The following is a 23065-nucleotide window of genomic DNA, read 5'->3' on the forward strand; positions in this document are numbered from 1 at the left end:
TATAGTGTTTTTATAGTTAGAACGTTATATGTGACAAAAAATGATTTTTGTATAATTAAAATTTATAATAAATAAACACTTTTACATATGTAAACCATAAAAATGAGAAAAGCTAAAATTTATCTTTTCTTAATTAGTTGACTATTCCAGATAAGTTCTGGCATGAAATTTTATTAAATATCCTATAATTTGATCCAAACAAGTAATAATGCTTGATTTTCATGGAATAAGACGTCAACCACGATTATTGGGAAAGAAAAATTCAAACGGCCCTGTCCCTAAAAATTATGTTCTACTTTCTGAAACAAAGCAAATTTTGTACATTTTGACATTTCTGCTCACCAAAAGGTCACGCAAAAATTTATTCTGGAAAGTGCGTAATAATAGCTATAAACAAACGATGCAATTGGATTTGTAAGTGGTGCGAAGGGACAATTAAGTGTCACAGCGGAGTTACCCATATACTTACATATAAACAAACCAATCGTGGAACCGTTTGTTGTAGCTGAATCTATGGTCTTGTTCGTTTTTCTTATCTGAGGTATCTTTGTCCCTGTCCTATCTATCACACACTATATGGCTTTCGTCAATTTTCATTGCTCTTCCATGTTCCTTCACACCTGTTCCAAGTGAGTCTGCCCTTTAATTAATCTTCTTCTTGTTGTATATTCTCTTTTCTTTCCTTTTGCATACCCTTTTGCATGCCACATGCAAGAACGTACCCTTTATGGTTTTATCATGCGTATTCATGGGAAACATTGGGATTGATATATAAAAGCTAATCAAATGAACTACAAATCCTACATTAATCTATGCTGTTGAATCTACCCTATAATTTGAGAGCAAGAGTGAGATCAATGTGAAGTAAATAAATGGCGATTCCTTGCATTTTGTTGAATCATGAGTGATGATGTCAATATTTGCATGTAAAATTAATCAAGCTATGAGTTCTATTTCTTTTCTTTAAGTGCTATTATCGTATCCTAGGACATATAATTGCATGCACTTCTAATAGTGTTTTAAATGTACTTATCATTATTTGAATACGTTAATCCCAGGGGTCATGTTTAAGGTGACCCTGTCCTTAAGCAAGATATGTAGATAAGGTGGCGATTTTTCCAATGCAATAGAGTGCAATAATTCATCACACTGCACAAATTCCCAGGCTAGAGGTTGGCATCACTAGCAGGTTTCTATGTAGAAAACAACTCTAGCTCAGCCAAGTATCAATATGCATACGCAGCTTTTTTACTTATTGCAAGTTTATTCATTCTAATGTCCTTTGAGAATTGTTGTTACTTGGTTCTGATACTTCCACTTGTGTAATTGGATGGTTGCTTCTTCTGTTTAGAAGGCAGTGCATTGTAAATGGCGTGCCTCCACTCCGATGTAAATCTGATTTCATGTTGGATTATCCAATTAGAAAAGTGAAGTTCAGTTTCAAGGTTGACAAAGTGAGGGCTATAATATCTGGTGAAGGAGATCTGGTATCTCATCCTAATTGCACTAGTCCGAGACAATATGACTTACTTGACAAATTAGTAGAAGAACCTACCAGAATTAGCCCACAACTTGATACATTTGCTTTGGAAACTGTCTCTGATGAGATAAATCCTACAATCGATGGTTTCTTTGCTGATAGAAATGAACATGAACTTGATTGTCCATCACAAGGGTTTTCTTCTATCCCAGAGGCCATTGAAGATATTCGTCAAGGAAAGGTTGATAATTAGTCTGTAGATTTGTTGATCAATTCTCTAACCAAGAGCACCATGTTAAAAAATTTCACTCATTTGGAACAAATTTGTAGTTAGTTATTGTTGTAGATGATGAAGACAGAGAAAACGAGGGTGATCTAATAATGGCAGCATCAATGGTAACACCAAAAGCACTTGCATTTATTGTGAAGCATGGAACTGGGATAGTGTGTGTGAGCATGAAAGAACAAGACTTGGAGAGGTTGCAACTCCCATTGATGGTGACGCAGAAGAATAATGAAGAAAAACTCTGCACCGCATTCACAGTGACAGTGGTAAATAGGTTTTTCATTCTTGATTCTTGATTGATAATGCTCTTGGAAGAAAAAACTAGAATAATGATATTTAAGCACATTTTTCTCTCTTATTTTTAAATATAACATTGACTTGATTTGTTCTGATACCAAAAGAACTGCATCGTATTATAGGATGCAAAGCAAGGCACTAGAACAGGAGTGTCTGCTGAAGATAGAGCAACAACAATCCTGAAACTTGCATCAAGAAATTCGAGGCCTGATGATTTCAATCGGCCAGGTCATATATTTCCTCTGAAGTACAGGGAAGGAGGGGTTCTTAAGAGACCTGGGCACACGGAAGCTTCAGTTGATCTTGCTGTGTTGGCTGGCGTGGAACCTGCTGCAGTTTTATGTGAGATAGTAGATGATGATGGTTCAATGGCCAGGTTACCAAAGCTTCGACAAATGGCAAAGCAAGAAAACCTGAAAATCATTTCCATTGCTGATTTAATAAGGTAATTTCTAAGAAATCACCAGTTACAGAATCATATAAAATTTGATGGCGATTTCTAATATATGCATGGTTTGAAATATCAGATACAGAATGAAGAGGGAGAAGTTGGTAGAGTGTGCTTCAGCTGCACTGGTATCCACCCTGTGGGGACCTTTCAAAGCTTACTGCTATCGGTCATGTCTCGATGGGATTGAGCATATAGCGATGGTCAAAGTAAGCAACTCACCAATATTTGTATTCTGAACAGCATCTTGAATTGCTACTGTGTTGGTGACAGTAATAACACGGTTGATATGAACAGGGTGAGATAGGTGATGGGAAGGAGGTACTTGTTAGAGTACATTCAGAATGTGTGATTGGTGACATTTTTGGGGCCACAAGGTGTCAATGTGGAAACCAGTTAGTGGTTGCATTGAAGCAAATAGAAGCAGCAGGTAGGGGTGTCTTGCTGTATCTTCGAGGACATGAAGGTCTTGGCTTAGACCACATTTTACATGATTGTCACTCTGAAGATGACAAGTACGAGGAATTGCATGTACCTGTTGATTCTACTGAGCACCGTATTGGAGCACAGGTATTGTTCTGGTTTTCTGTTTACCATGTTTTATTTTAGGCATAATACCCAATTTTGTCCCCACTTTGGTTCGGAAATCTCAAGTTAGTCCCTTTATAGAAAAGTGAGTTGAATGGATCCTTACTTGTAATTAATTGACTCTAATGAGTCCCTTCCGTTAAATAGAAGGAAACGGAGTTAGTGGACTGATGATGTGGCAATTGTCTTTGGTGAGGTGTCAATGTTTGCGTGCTTACGTGGTGTTAGGTGGAATTTTTTGCCTCTGAAAGTTCTTCAGGAAAGAGTCAGCCTTTCCTTACGAGAGTCTTGGCCAATTCCAGATCCTGCAAAATCCAATAGGAGGGTGAATTGCTGTATGTCAGTGTACTGTGCTGAGACCTATTGGGGTGGCGGAATCGGTGAGATAGCGAATCCTCTGCAATGGCCACAGCTTCGCAAAAGGCGACGCCACCACTACCGCCGCCGCCGTCCTCTTCTTGCTGTCCCGCCGCCGACTCCGCCGCCATTCCCCGTGCCGCCGCGATTGTGTGCTTGCGTGTATTTATCGTCGTATGCTTTTAATCATGGGAATGATAACCACTCTCGAGTTGGGAACACGAAACTCAAGTGAGAACGAGAGAACATGAATGCTTCTCATCTCGGTTTTTGGGATTTTAGTTTTTCCGAACTTATATTTTGGATGAGGTATTGATTGCTGAGTGGTGGCAACTTGTTTAGAAAACAGTGTTTAGAACTAACAAGTCAGAAGGAAATCTAACAAGCACTCTTAACATTTTTTTGAAAGTTCTTGAATGTAGGTTCTGATTGCTTTCGCATTTTTTTAATGTTAGCTAAACTATGTTACTATTTTTGTTGTAATATTGCATAGGAGTCACTGCAATGCCAAGGCCCCAGTCCAGCCACCCTTTGGACCCTTTAACTTCTGCTGAAATATCAGTGGCCGTGGCAACTGTGAGGGCCGCTGGAGCTACTCCTGAGGTTGTCAGCTACAGTATGATTTTTTTTTTGTATTTGTATTTTTATTCTTTGTTTAAGTGAAAGTTGGATGGTGCTGGAAACAATTAAATGAGTTCAAGTAGTGATTACTTATGATGTTTCATCTCCTTTCCGATTCTATTATATCTTACAGCTTAAAGATAGTATGCGCTTCATTGAAGTAGTTTTACTGGAGCCCGATAAGTACATGCTGTAACTCGAGGTGGTCATCACCGAGGAAAAGTAATTTCATCACATATTGTTCCTGATGTTCAGCCTCCAATGGTATGTTGGTCTTTACCTTATGACTTCTGATTCCTTTTCTAACCATCGTGTGGTACTTTATTGTTTTTAAATAATTTTACCCCTTAATGATGGTTTAGATTTTGGCAGACATTTTTGGAACCGGTCACTGAATGTGTTGATAGCTTTCTCTATAGTTAGTTGGCTTGCTTTTACTTATGAATGAGACTATGACAGTTTCCTTTATGAATAGTGAATAACAAACCTGATTAAAAAATTAAATTTAACCAAAATAATTTGTTTAGTGTTTCTACATATTTGTCACTATTTTTTTGGGTTGTCTGTATTGATCACAAAAAGAATTTAATCTAAAGATTTTTCAATCTATGCTTGCTCTACTTATATCTTTCACGTATTGGTTTTTTCAATCCAACAAACTACAAATTAAATGGTCAAAACTGCATGTCGCCCCGTTGCCATCAGTGGGAAATAGCAGTGATTGATTTAGTGTATTGGTAAAGTTTAAATCTGAAATTGGATGTCCAAGTTTTGTTATTCAAGATAATTAGAAGTGTAAAGTTTTGAAAAGCTGTGAAGTGATTTATCTCTGCGCATATGTCCAACATTTTCAAGCTGCTGTAGTTTTAATATTCTACAAACCTCAATTCCTTAAAATTCTCTCTATATTCAGGATGCTGAGGAATATGCAGAATGTGAGGCTGTAGTCAAAAGTTTTCCCCCATTTATTGAGGCTATGAAGAAAAGGGGTATTGAAGACATGGACCTTGTAATGAATCATTGCCATATTGATCTCATTTAAATGATAACATCGCTTAACAACTGTTAAAATATTGTGAGAATGTCTCTGCCCTTGAAGTTTTGAATTGTTTTGTCTGCTGCATAAAAAAACAATGTTTAACTTTTCCCACTAGGAAATTTGTTTGTTCAGGTGCTGAAATACTTACATTTTCTTTTCTTTCTTGTTTTTTTTTTTCAAAGGAAGGAGTTAGTGTTTCTGGGTAATCATACTTTTCTTTTAAACTTGATTAAATGTTAAACTTGAGGTAAAAAGGAGAAAGAGAAGCGAAAAGATGTTATGTTAGGTACCCTTGGCAGCAGAGGCATTGGTGGAGGAATCGACGGGACGAATGAGAGGGACGTCGGTGGCGGCGTTCCACTCCTGCGGCGGGGCGGCGGCACGGGGAATGGCGGCGGAGTCGGCGGCGGGACAGCAAGAAGAGGACGGCGGCGGCGGTAGTGGTGGCGTCGCCTTTTGCGAAGCTGTGGCCATTGCAGAGGATTCACTATCTTACCGATTCCGCCACCCCAATAGGTCTAAGCACAGTACACTGACATACAGCAATTCACCCTCCTATTGGATTTTGCAGGATCTGGAATTGGCCAAGACTCTCGTAAGGAAAGGCTGACTCTTTCCTGAAGAACTTTCAGAGGCAAAAAATTCCACCTCACACCACGTAAGCACGCAAACATTGACACCTCACCAAAGACAATTGCCACATCATCAGTCCACTAACTCCGTTTCCTTCTATTTAACGGAAGAGACTCATTAGAGTCAATTAATTACAAGTAAGGATCCATTCAACTCACTTTTCTATAAAGGGACTAACTTGAGATTTCCGAACCAAAGTGGGGACAAAATTGGGTATTATGCCTTTATTTTACATTAGCATGTTTTATTAATCAACTTCTTAGGAGATTTAAGTCATTCTACAGCTTGAATCAGTGTTTGAAAGAATAGAAGTGATGATCTATTCCAAATATGCAAGATTCAAGAAACCAGATAAATCGGTAAAGTAAAATTTGAGATCAGCAACCTATTAAAACCTGTTAGATTTTATCTTAAAGATTAAAAATAGGTTGTAGGCTCTACTATACCATATCAGACTTTATCTTAAAACTAATTGAATGATACATATCTATGGCAGATACTACGAGATCTAGGGGTTCATACAGTATGCTTGATGACATAAAAGAATGGTGCTGAGTACGAAGTTCCCAAAGGTTATGGCTTTAACGCTTGGAGGAAAGGTTCCTCTTTTGAGACCACTAACCAGACATCCTAGATTAAGCATTTAAGATTGATACTTTTGATTGGTTTTGGATTTCATCAATATAACACAACATTTTATCTTGTGTAAGTTAGTAAATTTTGCGTCAATTTTACTGAATGAACAGAGGCAACTATAATTTGATAAACAAACATAAAATCAGGATCGGTTTAAGGTTCACAGATAAAGTAAATGATAGCAGTAACAAGTTTTAAATTTGGGTTAATTATCTTTTTAGTTTATGAACTTACATGTAAAATTAAATTTTTTTTTTAAATTTTGATAAATTTTATATCCAAACTTAAAAGTAACAGATATAATCATTTTAGCTTAATAACATTAATTTTTTGAATTCGTATTTCAAATTGATATCTGAACTAAAACATATTAAAATTGTGAAAAAAAACGTCTTTCTAAAATGAGTTTAACACATATAAAATGAATGCCGTTGAGTTAAGGAAAGTATATCCATTATTTTTTAAGTTTGAGCATCAAAATATACCAAAATTTAAATAATAAGAATTTTAATTAATTTCAAGAGACTAGAAATATATTTAATCTTTTAATTTTTTTTCTTTAACCTTTTATCATGGCACACTATCGTAAATATAAATAATGAAAGAGATCTACAATGCATAAAAGATGAAGATAAACTAATAAGTATTTACTAACTTGTCAAATTGAACTACTAAAACAATGTCAAAAAAGAAAATAAAGAATAAGTATATGAGAAGTCATGAAAAAAAAAATAGAAATCAAAGTTAATTAGTAAAAGAAAAAAAACGATTAAATGTATTTTTCTTAAACAAAATTACAATTTATCTTAAAAATTTGTTTACTAATTAAATATCATTTTTAGTATCCATAAAAATTGACAGTTACTTATAATATTTTTTTATTGAGTTTTCAAGGATAATTTTATAATTAATTTAATAAATATATATTAATAATAATATTTTCAATCTTCTTTTAACTACTTCTACAAAATTAAATAAGCCATACTTTGTTTTATAAGAAATATTTGGTGAAATTAATTGCCACATTAATTAGAAAAAATATAAAAAATGTATTTATATGTTTTTTAATATAAATCATACATTTTAGATAAGAATATCATTTTAGGTAATTATAATTTTATTTATTTTTATTAAATTTTGAATCGCAATAAGCAACACTTGACATATATTTGTATTACTAATTTACACGTTATTTATATTTTTTTATTAAGAAATAACTCTTTATCAAAATAAGTTTGTTTTCTATATCAGTTTAATTAAGTATAATTACGGATGGCAAAAAAACTCGTGCCTGCAGGTATCTGCGGATTAAACCCGTTGTGAATAGTTGATACCCTCGGGTAATAGGTATTCGCGGGTAGCGAGTTTTTTAATACCCGCTTCCGCTTGTTATCGGGTTGGGTTCGGGTATTGCATTATCCGTACTTGCGGGTATCCGTTACTCGCTTAAAAGTTGAAATTACATCTTTATCCTTAGTTTAAATTAGGTTTTATGAATGTGTTCTATTTCTTTCCTCATACTCCATCCACGTGTGTGTCGTGTCGTGCCTCTTCTCTTTGCAGCTCCATGCGTGAACCGTGCCTCTTTGGAGCTCCAAAGAAGATATTCAAAATCTTTCTCTCGACCAGGGATGCACAGTGTAATGTACTTCTAAATCTCTTCTGTTACCTCTTTTCGGTAGGGTTTTGGGTTTGGGGATGAGATCGATTTCTGTGTTTTGGTTTATTTGGGAGTTTAGGTTACTTTGTGTTTGGGCGGGTTCGTAATGCCATTTCATGTTGCAGTTGTAAAGCTAGAAGAAGCAGAGAATCAGTTTGGGGTTTCATAGAGAAAAAAATTGATGTTTTGTTTGATGCTGACCTCCTAGCATCCAAGGAAGCACAAGAGGAGATTTTTATGATTTTTGTTTGATTTTGTTGTTGCTGATTACTTAACCTCAGGTACGTCCTCTTGCAGTTCATAATCTAGATTTATCATTTAGAGAAAAGTAAATGTCTTTGAACTTAGCTAGAAGCCTCGAAAAGTAAATGCCTTTGAACTGATATCTCGAAGATTGATATTAGAACTAGGATTCAATAATCATTCTCATTACAGAAAATCTCGTAAAATTTTTGGGACATGACATTCGTCTTGCTCCTTTCCTGGATTACTGTTATGCTGATAAAAGAGCAAGATTGATGATTCATTAGAATCAAAGTTGATCATAACACGGTCACTAACAACATGGTTTTTTTGGTCCCTTCTAATATTCCTTTTGTTTCAACCCCAAAGTCATGAAAAATTTTCAACTAGATGTGAGGGAATAATAGAAGAGTTGTGGAAAGAATCTGATAAATCCTAAAATTACACAATTCTATCAGAGTTGAAAAGAAGCACATTAAACTAAAGGAGCATGAGCATAAACTTCAACCAGCATGCCATCCTCACTACCAGACATGGCAAACAGCTCTGCATCCTTCTCTTCCTCACTGGAAAAGTCTCTCATTTCAAGCTTGGCATGAGTTGCAATGTATATCATTTTCTGAGCCCTCTCCAAGGCAGCTCTTAACTGTTTATTAGTTGAAAATTTCCTCATAAAAGACCAATTACTCTTAAACCCACATGAAGTTGCATGCTGAAAAATAAGCCTCACTGCAATCTTCCCTAAGGATTTAAACTTACTCAAACATGTTTCCCACACAAGTCTACTACTTAGTGGATTTGCAACTTTCATCTTCCCAGCCACTGTGTTTCATCTGTTTCCATCAACACAACATTAAGTGGACAACTGTCTTAATAACAGCTCTACATCTGTTTCCATTCACTGTGCATATAAAGCCACTTGTATATTTTCACATTTTAATACACATAGAACATACAATTTTACATTTCCTCTCTTTCTCTGCTACATCAAAACTTCTATCTTCTTCTCTATTTTATCTTTTGAAAATATCTCAGCAAATATAAACACATTGTGTATTAAAAATGTCTCGTGACTCCCTTTTATTTTCCCATACAAAGAACTATTAAAGCAAACGTTTCACAGTATTCTAGAGTTCTTTTGTTTTTTTATGACATTGATTTGACCTTTCTATAGGTATTGTCTTAGATCCCAGGTACAAAATTGATTTGTTGGATTATTTTTTCCCTCAAATATATGGCAATGAATCTGATTGTGAAATTGAAAAGGTGAAGATTCTTTTCAAGGACTTGGTAAGAGAGTATGAAATGTACATGAAAGGTAAGAAGTCAGTTTCTCCATGTCAAAATCCAAACATAAATGTAGGCCAAATTGTTGATGGAAGAAAAGATGCTTGGAGGAGAGATTTTGCAAAACATTAGATTGCAAAGAAAAATGAACCATCAAATTATAAGTTAGAACTTGATTATTACTTGGAGGAATCGACACTACCGGATTCAGATGAAAAATTTGACATTTTAATTTGGTGGAAGACTAATGGATTAAAATATCCAATCTTACAAGTGATTGCAAGAGATTTTCTAGCCATTCCTATCTCAATAGTTGCTTTTGAGTCTTTTTTTAGCACTGGTGGTCGATTTCTTACTCCACATCGGAGTAGATTACACCTAGACACTTTAGAGGCATTGATGTGTGTTCAAGATTGGCTATGGAGTAACATACAAGATAATTAAATGAACAATTCAAATTACATATTTATATTTATTCAAATGATTGACTATGACAAATGAATTAATTTTTCTTTTTCAGGTTCTTCAAAATTGAAAGTGAATAATATGAAGCTTAATACAATACTAGGGGAGATAATTGATGATAATGTTAGTAGTTTTCTTTATAATATTTTAATCTAATTTTATTAATAGTGTCACTTTGTCATTGATTGATGATTTTATTTGTATTTATTTGTTTCAGGAATTAAGTGGTCAAAATGAAGATGTAGAAGAACAAACATAAATCTTGTAGTGTTATTTTTAGAACAATTATTTGAATTTAAGTTTTAATTTGTACTAATTTGATTTAATTTGTATTAATTTGAATCTAAGTTTTAACTTTCATTTACTTATCTATTGATTTTACTTGCTATATGTTTTAAATATTATTTGCATTTTTTTTGCAATTTAATTTGGATTTTTTCATTTAATTCTCATTATAAAATATTTTTTTTTAAATATTCACGGGTTGAAAATGGGTATCCAACGAATACCTACGAGTTGAAAAAAATCCGCAAATTTTTTAAGGGGAGTATCCAGCAGGTAGCGGGACAGATAGCGAATAAAATTTTATCCAACAAATCGAGTTGTGGATAAACACTATCCGTACTCGACCCGACCCTTTATCATCTAGATATAATGGATGTTTGAGAAGCGGAGCATTAAGAATTTAATCTATTATTTCTAGCGGGAAATCAATGTTTTTTAGTTTACATATAAATAATCATATTCCGTCTGCATCATGATTATTTATATGAATAGTAATAGAAAGTGGAATAGTTTTTGTACAAATAAAAAGCAATTTTATATTATGCTAAAATATTTATTTATAATTTTTATTCAAAAATTAAATAATAAAAACCTTTTTTTATACATGGATTAAATCAATACAGCCCACGGAAACGGACTTCTCAGGACCCAAATTAATACCGAATAGAGTAAAAAATAAAATATTGGCCACTGTAAGGCCCGCTACATCGGTCGAAAGAGACCTCAATTTCTTTCAATGTAAAATTTAATGTGGAATTTTTATTATAAAATATTTATTTTATTTCCTAAAGGAAATATTTATTTAGTATTAAATATCTAACCATCAAATTGATTATTACATTTTAAAGGCTTTCATTGATTTTTTTTTTATTAATAAGTAGTTTTTTAAAATCTTAAAAAGAGATGACATTCGTATTTATATTTATGTATGTATATTTATGAGTTTCTTTTTTTATGTTTTTGATCGAAAAAATTATTGTGAGGATAAGTTAATTAATTTATTTTTTCTTCTTAAAAATTAATATAAATGATTTAATATTTTATTTTTATGTATTTATTTAAATTATTTTTATAATAGATAATTTATTATATTTTTGAAATATAAATTTTATCATGAATTTAATGTTAATTTTATATTTTATATTTTATATTTTATTGTATTTTTTTAATAATTTTTTATGTAATAGAAAATTATTGATAAACCTTGGAATAACGTGTCAACCTTCATATAAATAGAAATTAATTATTAGATTCCTACTATCCCATCATCCAACTAAATATCTTACAATTAATATGTTTATTATAGTAAGCAACTAAATAAGTTTTTACATACTTTCCAAACTTTTGCAGTATTGCCGTAATATGGTGAAAAGAAAACTAAGTTTTGGTATTCTTGAAATTTGTTCCACTGAAATTTATTTAATATTTTTTGATTCTTAAATGTTTTTCTTTTCTGTAAAATTAGTAAAGTTTTCTTTTAGATTTTATAAATTTTATTTTTAAAACATTTGAAATCAATACTTTTATTCTTTATAAAACAATGAATTTTAGTTCTAACTCTTATAAATTATCATTTATATATTTTTATACCTTCAACATGTGAAATCATTATTTTTAATCCTTAATATTTATTACAAAATATATTAATAATCTAACATTATATAAAGAAAATACACCATTTCATGTTATCTTTTAATTAGAAAAAATAATTTTAATAAATAAAAAATTATCTATTTAATTATTTATTTAATAAAATGAATAATTGAATGTATTTTTTATTTGAAAATAACTAAATATTCTTTTTTAAATAGTGGTTGTCTAATTTTTTTAATATTATATATATATATATATATATATATATATATATATATATATATATATATATTAACTTAACAAAAATATGAATAGATAATGAAAAGTCGAAAATAAATCTAAAAATATTATAAAAATTATCAATTTTATTATCAGTATTATAGTACTGATCACATCAATATCATTTTAATTACCGTTACTATTATCATTGTTGTTATCATTATTTGTGTCATCATCCTTATCTTGTTATCATCTTACTATTATCATCCTCTCCTCGTCTTAATAACAATCATCATCATTATTTTTATCAAATGTCATCATTTTATTATTATCATAATCATCGTGATCTTTATCAACTTCATTATTCTCATAATTACCACCGTTATTTATCATTATTGCCGATAGTTACTGCTGATATTATATATATATATATATATATATATATATATATATATATATATATATATATTCAACACAAGAAATATTAATTTCATACATTTTTCGTTACATAGCATTATTATCATAGTCACTTACCATTATTATCATCGCCATTTTCAATATCAGTACCATTGTTATCATCATCAATAATATTATTGTTATCATTTTCAATATTATACCATTATTATCATTTTCACAATCATCACTATCTTTCATATAATAATAATAATAATAACAATAACAATAATAATAATAATAATAATATTATTATTATTATTATTATTGGTTCAAGCATAAGATCATACACATACGTGTTTATTTTTTTTATTAGAACAAAAAAATTATTAGTGTAAAAATCTAGAAAACAATGTATTAGAAGTAATAGTCACTAGTACAAAAACACGGTATAACGTCGTTGTCTTTCAGCCTTTCACGTCGAATTCGATATCGACGTCGACGTCATATCGGAAGACGTTAAATTGACGTTCAACATAGAACAATTTGACATTCACAGTAAAGCAAATTAATGTCGAATTTTGTCAATATTCGACGTTAATTAGTTTTTTTTTGTTTTTTTAATTAATTATGATCATTTTTACAACTCTAGGAAGAACAAGTTTCAGTTTTTGATATTTTATAAAGCATGAACTATGAACGTGTAGTGTGGTATCAATAACAAACAATAATAATAAATAAATAACAAGTTCAATCAAACAACAACAATAACAAACAAGTTCAACAAATAAGTTCTTCAAAACGAAAATGAAAACTAACATTCAAAAGTGGGTTCGTCAAAATAAAGTATTGTCACTAGTAAGAGAGAAAGCAGAAATGCGCCTATAAAGGATAAGAACACAAAAATAATCGTTCAAAACAAACGAAAATCATACCTAATGTAGTTAATTAACATGCATTTGTAACAAATGAAAGAAAGATTACATGTGATGATCGTCAAACTTCGTTCCAGAAAAGTTTGAGCAGAGAAGAGAGTATCGCGGGCTAAGATAAAGTGAATGAATTTTCAATCTCCCGCTCAAATTTTTATTGAATTCACTAACCTTTTAACGTCTAACGCTGAGGCATTCGATGTTTTATATCCTTTTCACATCTAATTTTAGGAAATTCGACATCATACATAAATACATTTTCACCTTTCGTGCCAAATATTTTTTCAAAATTTACCCAATATAACAAGTTAACGTCGAATTACAATTATAAACGACGTCTAATAATTGCATTTATTTACAAAAATGTCACCGGTCATTTTTAACATTGATTATTTAGTGGTTGGACATTGAATGCGTGACGTTATACACTATTTTTGCACTAGTGAGTGTGCTCAAAATAATGAGACTAGCTTATTTTAATATTAAAAGTTCAAAATATAAATAGAATTTAAGTTAACGAGTTTCCTTATCTAAAAACATACTATCTCTTTAAAATGTGATCTCTAAAAGTTCTCTACCATCTCTCTAAGTTTTCTAAATTTCTGTTCATCTGTTTGAAGAACAGAGACATTAAGTGAACCTTGCGACGAGATCTTCAAGTCTGTACGATCAGTTTTTGCAAAAAAGTAAGTTATTTTATGCTTTTTTTCTCTAGTTTTCCTGTTTTCCAATGCCTGTGAGCAGCTTTCGACTACATGTGCCATAGGGTCTTTCATAGCAAGAGAAACACAAATAATAACTAGAAAAAAGTAAGGTAGTGATAATTTCAAATAACTAAAAATCTGTAAATTTGTAGACTATGTAATTTACTAACAACTCAAGCTATTCATACACCCATATTCTAGTTCAAACACATTATTGTAGACTCCAAATATACCTACTCTAGACCTAGTTTCAAAATACATGTGCAATGAGTTGAGTACACATCTAATCTTATAATTATCATGTAACGATGTTGCATAAAATCAAGATCAGCCCAAATTCACCAAGTCTAACAATCCCCCATGGCAAGGTTAGTTTACTTTGGCATTGCCCAAATTGGGCTCTCTATACCAAATCCCTCCATAGGACCTCCTCCAACTTTCATCCTTACTAGAGTTAGGATGATCGTACCTTTGGTATTCCTACTATGGTATTCCTCCTTAGGAAAAACCCTATTTATAAAATACACACAATTCTCATAATATTTCAATCCAATTATTCCATTAGCAAATCATATTGAACATCTAGAAAGTATTCCTCCATCATCAAAACCAATTATGTAATATCACATCTCCAACACCTAAATCAATAATTCACCCAAACCACTTAATGAGATACAAATAGGCGACCAACGCTATCAACTGAGAGCTCCACGGGAGAAAATTTTAAACGTACACATAATGGTTATATTTTCGTCCAACAAGTTGTCTTGTACCTAACGGTGAGTCTAGTGCCCAATGCCTCAAGCCCTTGAAGCATGGTAGAATTTAAATTCCAATTAGCAACCAACGACACCTAAGTAGCACCTAGCGTTATTCACCTATATAGCTCCCTAAAATTTAAAGTCAAATGGTGCCCAACAATCTCAAACTAGCATCCAACGTCGTAGACCACTGCTTCAAATTTCAGAGTTTCGTCCAATGGTACCATCTCACTGCCCAACACCATGTCAAAAATCAGATACGAATTGGCATATTAGTTTGCTCAATTAACTCTAATTGATGTTTTTATCCTTTTTTTATAGGTCCTAATTGGTATTAGTTATTGTATAAAAACTAACATAATCACGAACAATTTTTCCTAAGGCATGTAGATTCACTGTTCTTAAGGACTTATCCGCGGTGTATTGCGCAAGTCTCCCAGGATACAACAGGAATTTCCCATAATATCTCTGAGGATCTTAGAACTAGCGAGGATCTCTAAAAAGAGTATAAAATAAACCAAGAATAATTTTAGGAGAGGAAAAGAAGAAAGGAGAATTAGAAAAGACTGTTTTTGGTGTGTTTTGGAATGGGGCAAGAGCTCTCTATTTATAGAGCTAGGGAAGAATAAAATCAATAAAAGACAATAAAAGCAATAAATAATTTGACCTTGCAGCACTTAAAAATTTGACTGTTGCTAATCAATAAAATATTAACGTTGCAAGAGTTTATGGACGTTGCACAACTTTCAATTGCAATAAAATAATAATATTTTACAATATTAGTTTAGTTCAAAATGAACCATTAGAAGTTAATTGTTCAAAATCATACATTCTAAATCATTTCACAATTTAGACATCAATTTAACAATCATACCACATTTCATCATGTCAATAAACATAGTTTACTCACCAAGGTTCTTCACAAATTAAATTAAATCAAGCAAACTCATACCAATTTATCATATCTTATCAAGTATAAACATTCAAATAAAAAATAATTACAACAATCATTGATTATTACTAGCTTTCCTTATTTGGAGTAGAAAAATATCTAACTCAAAGTTGCTCTTTAGAGCTCTTTTTCTTATAAAATGACCTAACTATACAAATAAAATCTCTATCAAAAAGCATAATATATCCTCATGATCACAAATGAATACATGCACGGATCATAGAGCCACATGCAACTCAAAACAATACACCAACTAAAAAATGAACAAAATGTGAATTTACTCTATTTTGAATCTGATAGTTGGATGTGTAGAGTTCTTTGTAAGAATCCTTCCTACGGTCTCGAATATTCAAACAAACGAAAAATTAGGTCAAAAATCAAAGAAAAGGTAGAAAGATTCTTAGAAAAAAGTTTAGAGAGATGATGATTTTATAAAATAAGATTCAATTAATAAAAATGTTATTTATAATATAACGTTTTAAATAATAAACTAATTGAGTGTCACTTTTTAAAAGTCACTGCTACTTTTACCATTTTCTTAGTATTTAATAGTTATTAATTAAGCATTTAGATAAATGTCTCAACCTAACTATTATTATTAATAACAATCATAATTTCTAATTTCAATAAAAAAAATCTTAATAGCCACAACAGGAAAAATCAAGATTCAAAAGTATAATTGTTATTTTGTTTTGAACAATATATTGTGCTTGTTACAATCATACTAGATATTATGTGAGCATGTTACAAAAATTAACTTGCATTTCTTATACAGGATGGATCGGACTAATCCAACTCACTTTTTTAGATTAAATATAAAATGAATTAGTTTGATTTTATCTTCTTTTTTTACGATAAAAACAAAAATATGAGATAAATAGGCTTGCGTTGCCAACCTTAATATATCCACATACAACAATTTTCTAATTTAAAAAATTATGTATGTATAGATTACAGGTTATATGTTATGCATTTAAACCTAATCTATTAATCATAAATTAATCGATGTTTATTATTATTATTATATTATCTTCATTGCAGAAAATCCTTCCACAACTTGTTTCATTCACATAATAAATAATTTAATAAAAGAAATATCCCCACTCATATTACGCTATAGTAAAGATTCAGCGTGAATAAAGAAAGAAGATGAATAATAAAAAGAAACAAGTAAATATCGATGACAAGACAATAAGGGAAGAATGAAGGTGGAATATGACCTTCGTGACCTTGCGTCTTTGCCTTTGCTATTATTTCCACACTTTTTAATGTGTAGGGTTTCAAATAGGTAAGAAATATCAAAGAATAGAAGGAACTTAAAGCGTAATTTCATTAGCTTAGTACGAGCCACATGTCACATAGTTATTGGTTGCTGTTGTCAGGACACCTCTTGCCATAAAACGCGCCAGTTTCTCTTTTCTTTTTTATTGGAAACGATAAATGTGACATAATTATTAATCTTTTCTGTCTTTAACCTAAAAAAAATTAACAGAAAGAGTAAATTTGTAATTAGAAGATAAAATCTTTTACGCCTTGTTGTTTTGACTGGGTTTGAAAAAATTTAAGAAGATTTGAAGATAAATTTTTTTTTATTGTTTATTTGAGTGAATTTGAAAATAAATGAATGTGAATATGAAAATAAAATTTATAAAAATTAATATAAAATTATATTAACATAACAAATTAAAAAAAATTATTTTTAAATTAACTCTTATTTACCTTTAAATCCACTCAAATAAACGATAAAAACTCAGATTACCTCTCTCAAATCCAATCAGACTTACATTAAGAATGAAGAATATTGGCATCATTAATAAAGCAAGAAAAAAGGGGTCCAATATTTTTAGGGGAAAAAAGAAAGTTTACTTTTTGAAAAGGATTGTGTAATATATTACAAGGTATAATGTCCCACCACCATTAAAGTTAACGCGGAAACCATAAAAAAGGTTGATTGATTTGGATATATATATAAGAAAGCACCAAGTAAATTCCGGAGTCCAAAGTCTCCCCTACAAAACGAAATGGTCCCATCAAAACAATGCCCCATTTTCTCATTTCAGCATTTAATCATGCCACACTCTTTGCCTAAACAAATGCCAAATTTTCCACATCCATAGAACACTACCTTCCCTTCTCTTCCACCAATGCCTCCTCCTAAACTCGATGTCCATGAACATCCTGAGTTAATCGAACATCATAGGCATGTTGTTCAACTAGCGTTGGTTGTGACGACATGCATAGTTGGCGTGTTCATGTTTCTCTTCATCGTCTCCACTCTCATAAGGTACTTTTACTCCAGGAGATATAACCGCACCCCAAATGGAAGAAGAGACACACCCATATTGTTCGATTTCAACGGAGATGCTCCCACTTCGAACAACGATGATGACGTGGCGGACCAAGACGACTTGCCGCCTGTCCACCATGTATGGTACATCCGCACCGTCGGTCTCCAACAGTCGCTCATAGACTCCATCACCGTCTTCAAATACAGAAAAAATGAAGGAATCATAGACAGCTCCGAATGTTCCGTGTGCCTCGGAGAATTCCAAGACGACGAAACTCTCAGGTTGTTGCCCAAGTGCAGCCACGCCTTCCACGTTCCTTGCATTGACACCTGGCTCCGGTCCCACAAAAACTGCCCCCTCTGTCGCGCGCCGGTGGTCCGCGATGAAACTGGAGCGGTTGATCAGAATGTTCAGATGGATTCAAGCGTGTCTCTGTCTGATCATCAGAATCAGGATGTTCGGGTGGAGGATTCTGATGATGGAGCTGGATTACAAGACGTTGGTGGTTCTGGTGAGTCCTCCGGCGAAAGAGAAACGCAGCCTCTGAGGAGATCGATTTCGATGGATGTTTCTTCTGCTTCAAATTCAATGGATATAGACACCCCTTATGGGGAAAAAGTGAGTTCCAGTAAGATTCATACGAGTAATATTGTAGAGAAACATGGAAGTGGGAGTTCGAGTTCAAGTTCAAGTTCAACTACCATTAACAAGTTGGCTTCATTTGGACGTGCGTTGCAAAAGGGACCAGTCTCCATGGGAAGATCGTTCTCACATAACAGGAAATTTTTGTTCTCCACACACTATAGGAGTCAGAGTTCTACTCTTCCATTGTAATGAGTTTAACACTGCATCCATCTGCATTGTAAGGTGAAGTTTGAAAGATCAAGGGATTTTGTGGTGTGTAATGAACGTTGACGGAGGAAGATGAACGTTATTCCTCCATACATGTCTGTCTGTGTTCCTTTACAGACAAAACTATGCTTCAGATTTACCCTTATGAATGTGCTAAACGTATACGGCTGCTATGGAAGTATAGTGATACAAAACATTATACGAAAAAGTTTCAGAGTTTTGACCACTGTTTTGTCTGATGCTACATGAGGCTCCTGTCATCTATACATGCTCTCTCTTTTATTCTGTAAAATGAAATTTCACATGAAACCTTCCCTGCGTGATTTCCTGTTTTGGTGAAGCCGCACTATATTATTTTTATATGCTTCCATTTAAATAATCGTTAAGTTTTATTATTTTTAACTAGTGTGATGATTAAAGAAGCAGTGTAATGTTTGAAAATAAAAGACAATGTATTAATATTTCTCTAATGTAACAAAAGTAAAATTATACTAAAGTAATATAATAGTTAAAATAAACAGTGTAATATATAAATATGGTAAAACTAAAAATAATAAAATGAAAAACACATTATCTATCATTAATATCTTGTAAGGCAAAATTTTACGGTTATTATGTGGTGTTAATTCAATTTTGATTGAATAGTTTTAAACAAATTGTTTTATTCAACATTTTATTACATTTACATTTCATTTTCTCTCTGAAGAGAAATTATGTTAACTATATTATTATGAAAGACACTAACAAGTGGTTCTATGGTGTAGTGGTTAGCACTCAGGACTTTGAATCCTGCGACCTGGGTTCGACTCCCGGTAGGACCTATTTTTGAAAGTTTTACAGTTCCTGTGTTTCATCCAAGGTTTATTTTCTTCTATTGAGGTTGTAATTAAATAATATATTTTTATCATCAATAATAAATATTTTCTAATATTAGGTGAACAAATTGAAGGAGTAGTTTTAAAAAATCAAGTAAATAAAAAATTGTTACAATTTGATATTTATCAGAACTTGGGGTAGGTTTTTTAATCGTATAAAATTAATGTTTTTTAGTACTAAAGGAAAGATTCCACTTGCATAGAAATTGAAAGGGATAAAGATGGTTTGACTTGGTCAGTAGAGTGAGTAGCAAACTTCAACCTCACACGACTCATTCCCTTTCTATCAATTCAAGGAAATTTCTATCATCATAACGGGATGGATACTGAGAAAATATCGTGGAGGTATCAATTTCTTTTTATAAGTATATAAAAAATTTAAAATTTCAAAAACATACTAAAAAGTTAAAAATTAAAAGTTTTATTCATATACTAAATTTTATATGGATAAAAAATAATTGTAGACTAAAGCTTCACTTGCACACATTTAATATGGCATAGGTATTATGCTAACTAAATAGATTTGATGGTTTAAATAGATGTGATGTTCTAAACCATGGGACACGCAATCAGTTTGGATGGTACTGGATAAATTATAGAGTAACTATTAGTTTTTTTTTTCCTCATGAAAAGTTTAGTATGAAACTATGATATTAACTATTAGTGAAGGTTGAAAACGATACAATCACATAATTGTATTGTATGATAGTCTGATTAATTTTAGATCGGATTGTTTAAATAATTAGTCATGTCACAAATATAACAATGCACTATTTTTATGAGAAACGGTTGTGACCAATAGACCGAACGATCAGTCTATAAAGAGATTACCTTTAATACTGATCAATTTAAGATAAAGTATAATTATTACCAATTAGGTCGTCATTAATCCAAAACTTATATCAAAGTTTACAAAATAGAGGTTTGAGGTAAAAAAGTAGGTGATGACATTTAATATGTATTAATAGCTTAAATTGTTGAATTGGACAAACGACAATGATGAATAATAACTTGAGAACGAACATTTGGACCCCTAATGACTAAGTACAACAACAAACTATTAACTTCGGCCCCACACCCAAACACTAATGATAGCAACGATTCAATGCATGTTAGGTTTAACTCATTTTAAAAAAGAAAATTAATTATTTTGTATAAATATCAAACAATATTTTAAAATGTAATTATTTTTTCTAAAAAACTTATAATCAAACAAGGAAATTGTTCTTATCCTGTCTAATAGACATACTAAAAAGAACCGTCCAACAAAGCTCATTAAGTTTCTCCACTTTGAAATTGTCCAAACCTACGTCTATTGAGGCAATATTCACATAAGTGAGGTAAGTATTATGTTTAATCATTCGACAAGTCCTTTTTTGCTTAGAATCTCAAATAAGCCACATGCTTATTTTTTGTCTCAATTGGGTCATAACTTTTGCAAAATTGGTACAATTAAAGCCCTATTGTTAAATTGGAGTAACATCGTTAGACTAACGTATACGTGACATGCTGATGTTGGTGTTTTAAATCGTGAAGTTTGTTATTTATTCTAGATGATTCTGACTTGTATTTTCTTTTTTTAATTTAAAGAATTTTGCAAAAGTGAATTAAACTAAATAGTTTCTTGGAATTATGGATTGGGAAAAGAAACTTAGAGTTTAGGGTTCATAAAAATTGGGAATCAATTTCAAAATTTGGAAATTCATTTTGGGAAATTAGAGTTCATTCGTACTTCACATTGACATAATTAAGAGATTTGAGATTTGGCTTCTTTCAATGGAATCGCTCTTTGAGAATTTAGGGTTCACAAACTCAGTTCTTTTTGAAAGTCAAAGTTCTTTCTTTCAATTAGGGTTCATTGACAAAAAAATGAGAATTAATCAGAGATATATGTAAAAGCTTTTGTTCAATCACAAAATAGAGAAGAAACACTCAAAATCCCTCATTGCAAAAGTCAGATTCACAAGCAAAAATCTAAATCGAAAACGAAAACCTCAAATCACAATATCACAGGAAAAACTAACCGTAGGAACCCTAACACGAAATTGTGAAACCAAATATGCAGAAAATAATCAAGAACACAAGAAACGAAACCCTAAAATTCCCAACACAAAACCCTAATCTGAAACGCGAAATGAAAGTTGCAGCTCATTCTGTTGTCGTTGCAGTTTGCTTTGAAAGAGGGAGCTTCCACGATCTCCACCACCACAATAACGCTAACGAAACGAGCTCCTCATACTATTGAGACGCCGGAAACAAAACCCTCCTACAAGAATAATCAGAAAATAGAGGAAAGAAAATGAGTCTACTCTCCCTACGACGCGAACACGAACCATATTGAAAGAGAGGAAGAAGAAGGATGCCTTTCCCTCCTTGTGAAATCGAAACAGAACTAGAAAAGAAAGAAGAAGAGAGTGCCTCCCCTATCTGCCAAAGAATAACCAAACCAGAGAAATAGAAGATGAAGCACTCACAGTTTTCCCAAATTTGTTTTCTCAAATTTTTAATTCAAAGAGATGGTTGCGTTTAATTACAATTTCCCCAATTTCTTTAATTAAAAAATATTAATTTACATGTCACAATCTCCTACTAATCATATTACTTACGTCACCATCAGCATGCCACGTATACATCAATTTAACGATGTTACTCCAATTTAACGGCAAGGTTCTAATTGTACCAATTTTGCAAAATTAAGATGAAAAATAAGTAGGAGACTTATTTGATGTTCCAAGCAAAAAAAATGATTTGACAAATGATTAAACCTAAGTATTAGCATAGGTTCACAACCCATGTGAATTCTATAAATACAACTAGTATTCCTAAAGGAATATTGACGTAGTCACTTATATTCACTACTATATTCACTACTATATTCATAAGGATCCAAACTCTCTTATTGACTTGAATAAAGTATTGAATTTCGGCCATCAAGAGCATTCAAGCCACCACTAAGACCTTTCCACCTGTCCGTAAATTCCCACTCAAGATCTTGGTAAGATCACAATGTGGTGTCCTATCGTGGGGCAAATAACTAGGCTTTAAAACAAATCATTGGTCTCTTAAGCCCATTGGGGGTGACTAGTCATTTCTCTTATACCTCAATTGGGAGCTTATGTTCCTACTGCACCTAATAGTTCAACATTGCTTAGAAGTCGATGCTTAAGATAG

At 31.9% G+C, this 23065-nt stretch overlaps 2 protein-coding genes, 1 long non-coding RNA gene and 1 other non-coding gene across 6 annotated transcripts; 3 read left to right on the forward strand and 1 right to left on the reverse strand.

The window, feature by feature from the left end:
- Positions 1-576: 576 nt before the first annotated feature.
- LOC148205559 (bifunctional riboflavin biosynthesis protein RIBA 1, chloroplastic-like) lies at positions 577-6452 on the forward strand. 3 transcript variants are annotated; one of them, XM_088103476.1, is made up of 7 exons: positions 577-629; positions 1352-1721; positions 1811-2032; positions 2186-2508; positions 2591-2720; positions 2809-3081; positions 6246-6452. In XM_088103476.1, the coding sequence occupies exons 1-7, from the start codon at positions 577-579 to the stop codon at positions 6288-6290; spliced, it is 1416 nt and encodes a 471-aa protein (XP_087959602.1). In that variant the 3' UTR covers positions 6291-6452. The 3 variants fall into 3 exon arrangements, 1 of the variants encoding a protein (XP_087959602.1); XR_015783290.1 differs by lacking the exons at positions 577-629; positions 1352-1721; positions 1811-2032; ... (1 more) ...; positions 2591-2720; positions 2809-3081 and adding exons at positions 3135-3765; positions 3950-4059; positions 4211-4341; positions 4991-5886; XR_015783291.1 differs by lacking the exons at positions 577-629; positions 1352-1721; positions 1811-2032; ... (1 more) ...; positions 2591-2720; positions 2809-3081 and adding exons at positions 3135-3687; positions 3950-4059; positions 4211-4341; positions 4991-5886.
- An 11372-nt stretch (positions 6453-17824) lies between these two features.
- On the forward strand, positions 17825-19338 carry LOC148205560 (uncharacterized). The gene has a single exon (XM_088103477.1). The coding sequence runs from the start codon at positions 18024-18026 to the stop codon at positions 18999-19001; it is 978 nt and encodes a 325-aa protein (XP_087959603.1). The 5' UTR covers positions 17825-18023; the 3' UTR covers positions 19002-19338.
- A 430-nt stretch (positions 19339-19768) lies between these two features.
- On the forward strand, positions 19769-19840 carry TRNAQ-UUG (transfer RNA glutamine (anticodon UUG)). Its single transcript has one exon. It is a non-coding gene; the product is annotated as a tRNA-Gln (tRNA).
- Positions 19841-21814: 1974 nt separating this feature from the next.
- LOC148205562 (uncharacterized) lies at positions 21815-22407 on the reverse strand. The gene is made up of 2 exons (XR_015785447.1): positions 22288-22407; positions 21815-22160 (listed from the first exon to the last, which is right to left on the reverse strand). It is a non-coding gene; the product is annotated as an uncharacterized LOC148205562 (long non-coding RNA).
- Between the last annotated feature and the right edge of the window lie 658 nt (positions 22408-23065).

Source organism: Vigna umbellata, chromosome 1 (assembly GCF_029865625.1).
Source record: "Vigna umbellata cultivar VRB3 chromosome 1, Vumbellata_1.0, whole genome shotgun sequence".
NCBI lineage: Eukaryota > Viridiplantae > Streptophyta > Magnoliopsida > Fabales > Fabaceae > Vigna > Vigna umbellata.

Excerpts from the sequence above, each read along its gene's own strand:
- LOC148205560 (XM_088103477.1), top strand. The coding sequence starts at position 18,024 with ATGCCTCCTCCTAAACTCGATGTCCATGAACATCCTGAGTTAATCGAA.
- LOC148205559 (XM_088103476.1), top strand. The coding sequence starts at position 577 with ATGGCTTTCGTCAATTTTCATTGCTCTTCCATGTTCCTTCACACCTGT. Across the intron at positions 1,722-1,810 it reads AAGATATTCGTCAAGGAAAG|TTAGTTATTGTTGTAGATGA; the intron begins GTTGATAATTAG and ends ACAAATTTGTAG. Across the intron at positions 2,033-2,185 it reads CCGCATTCACAGTGACAGTG|GATGCAAAGCAAGGCACTAG; the intron begins GTAAATAGGTTT and ends ATCGTATTATAG.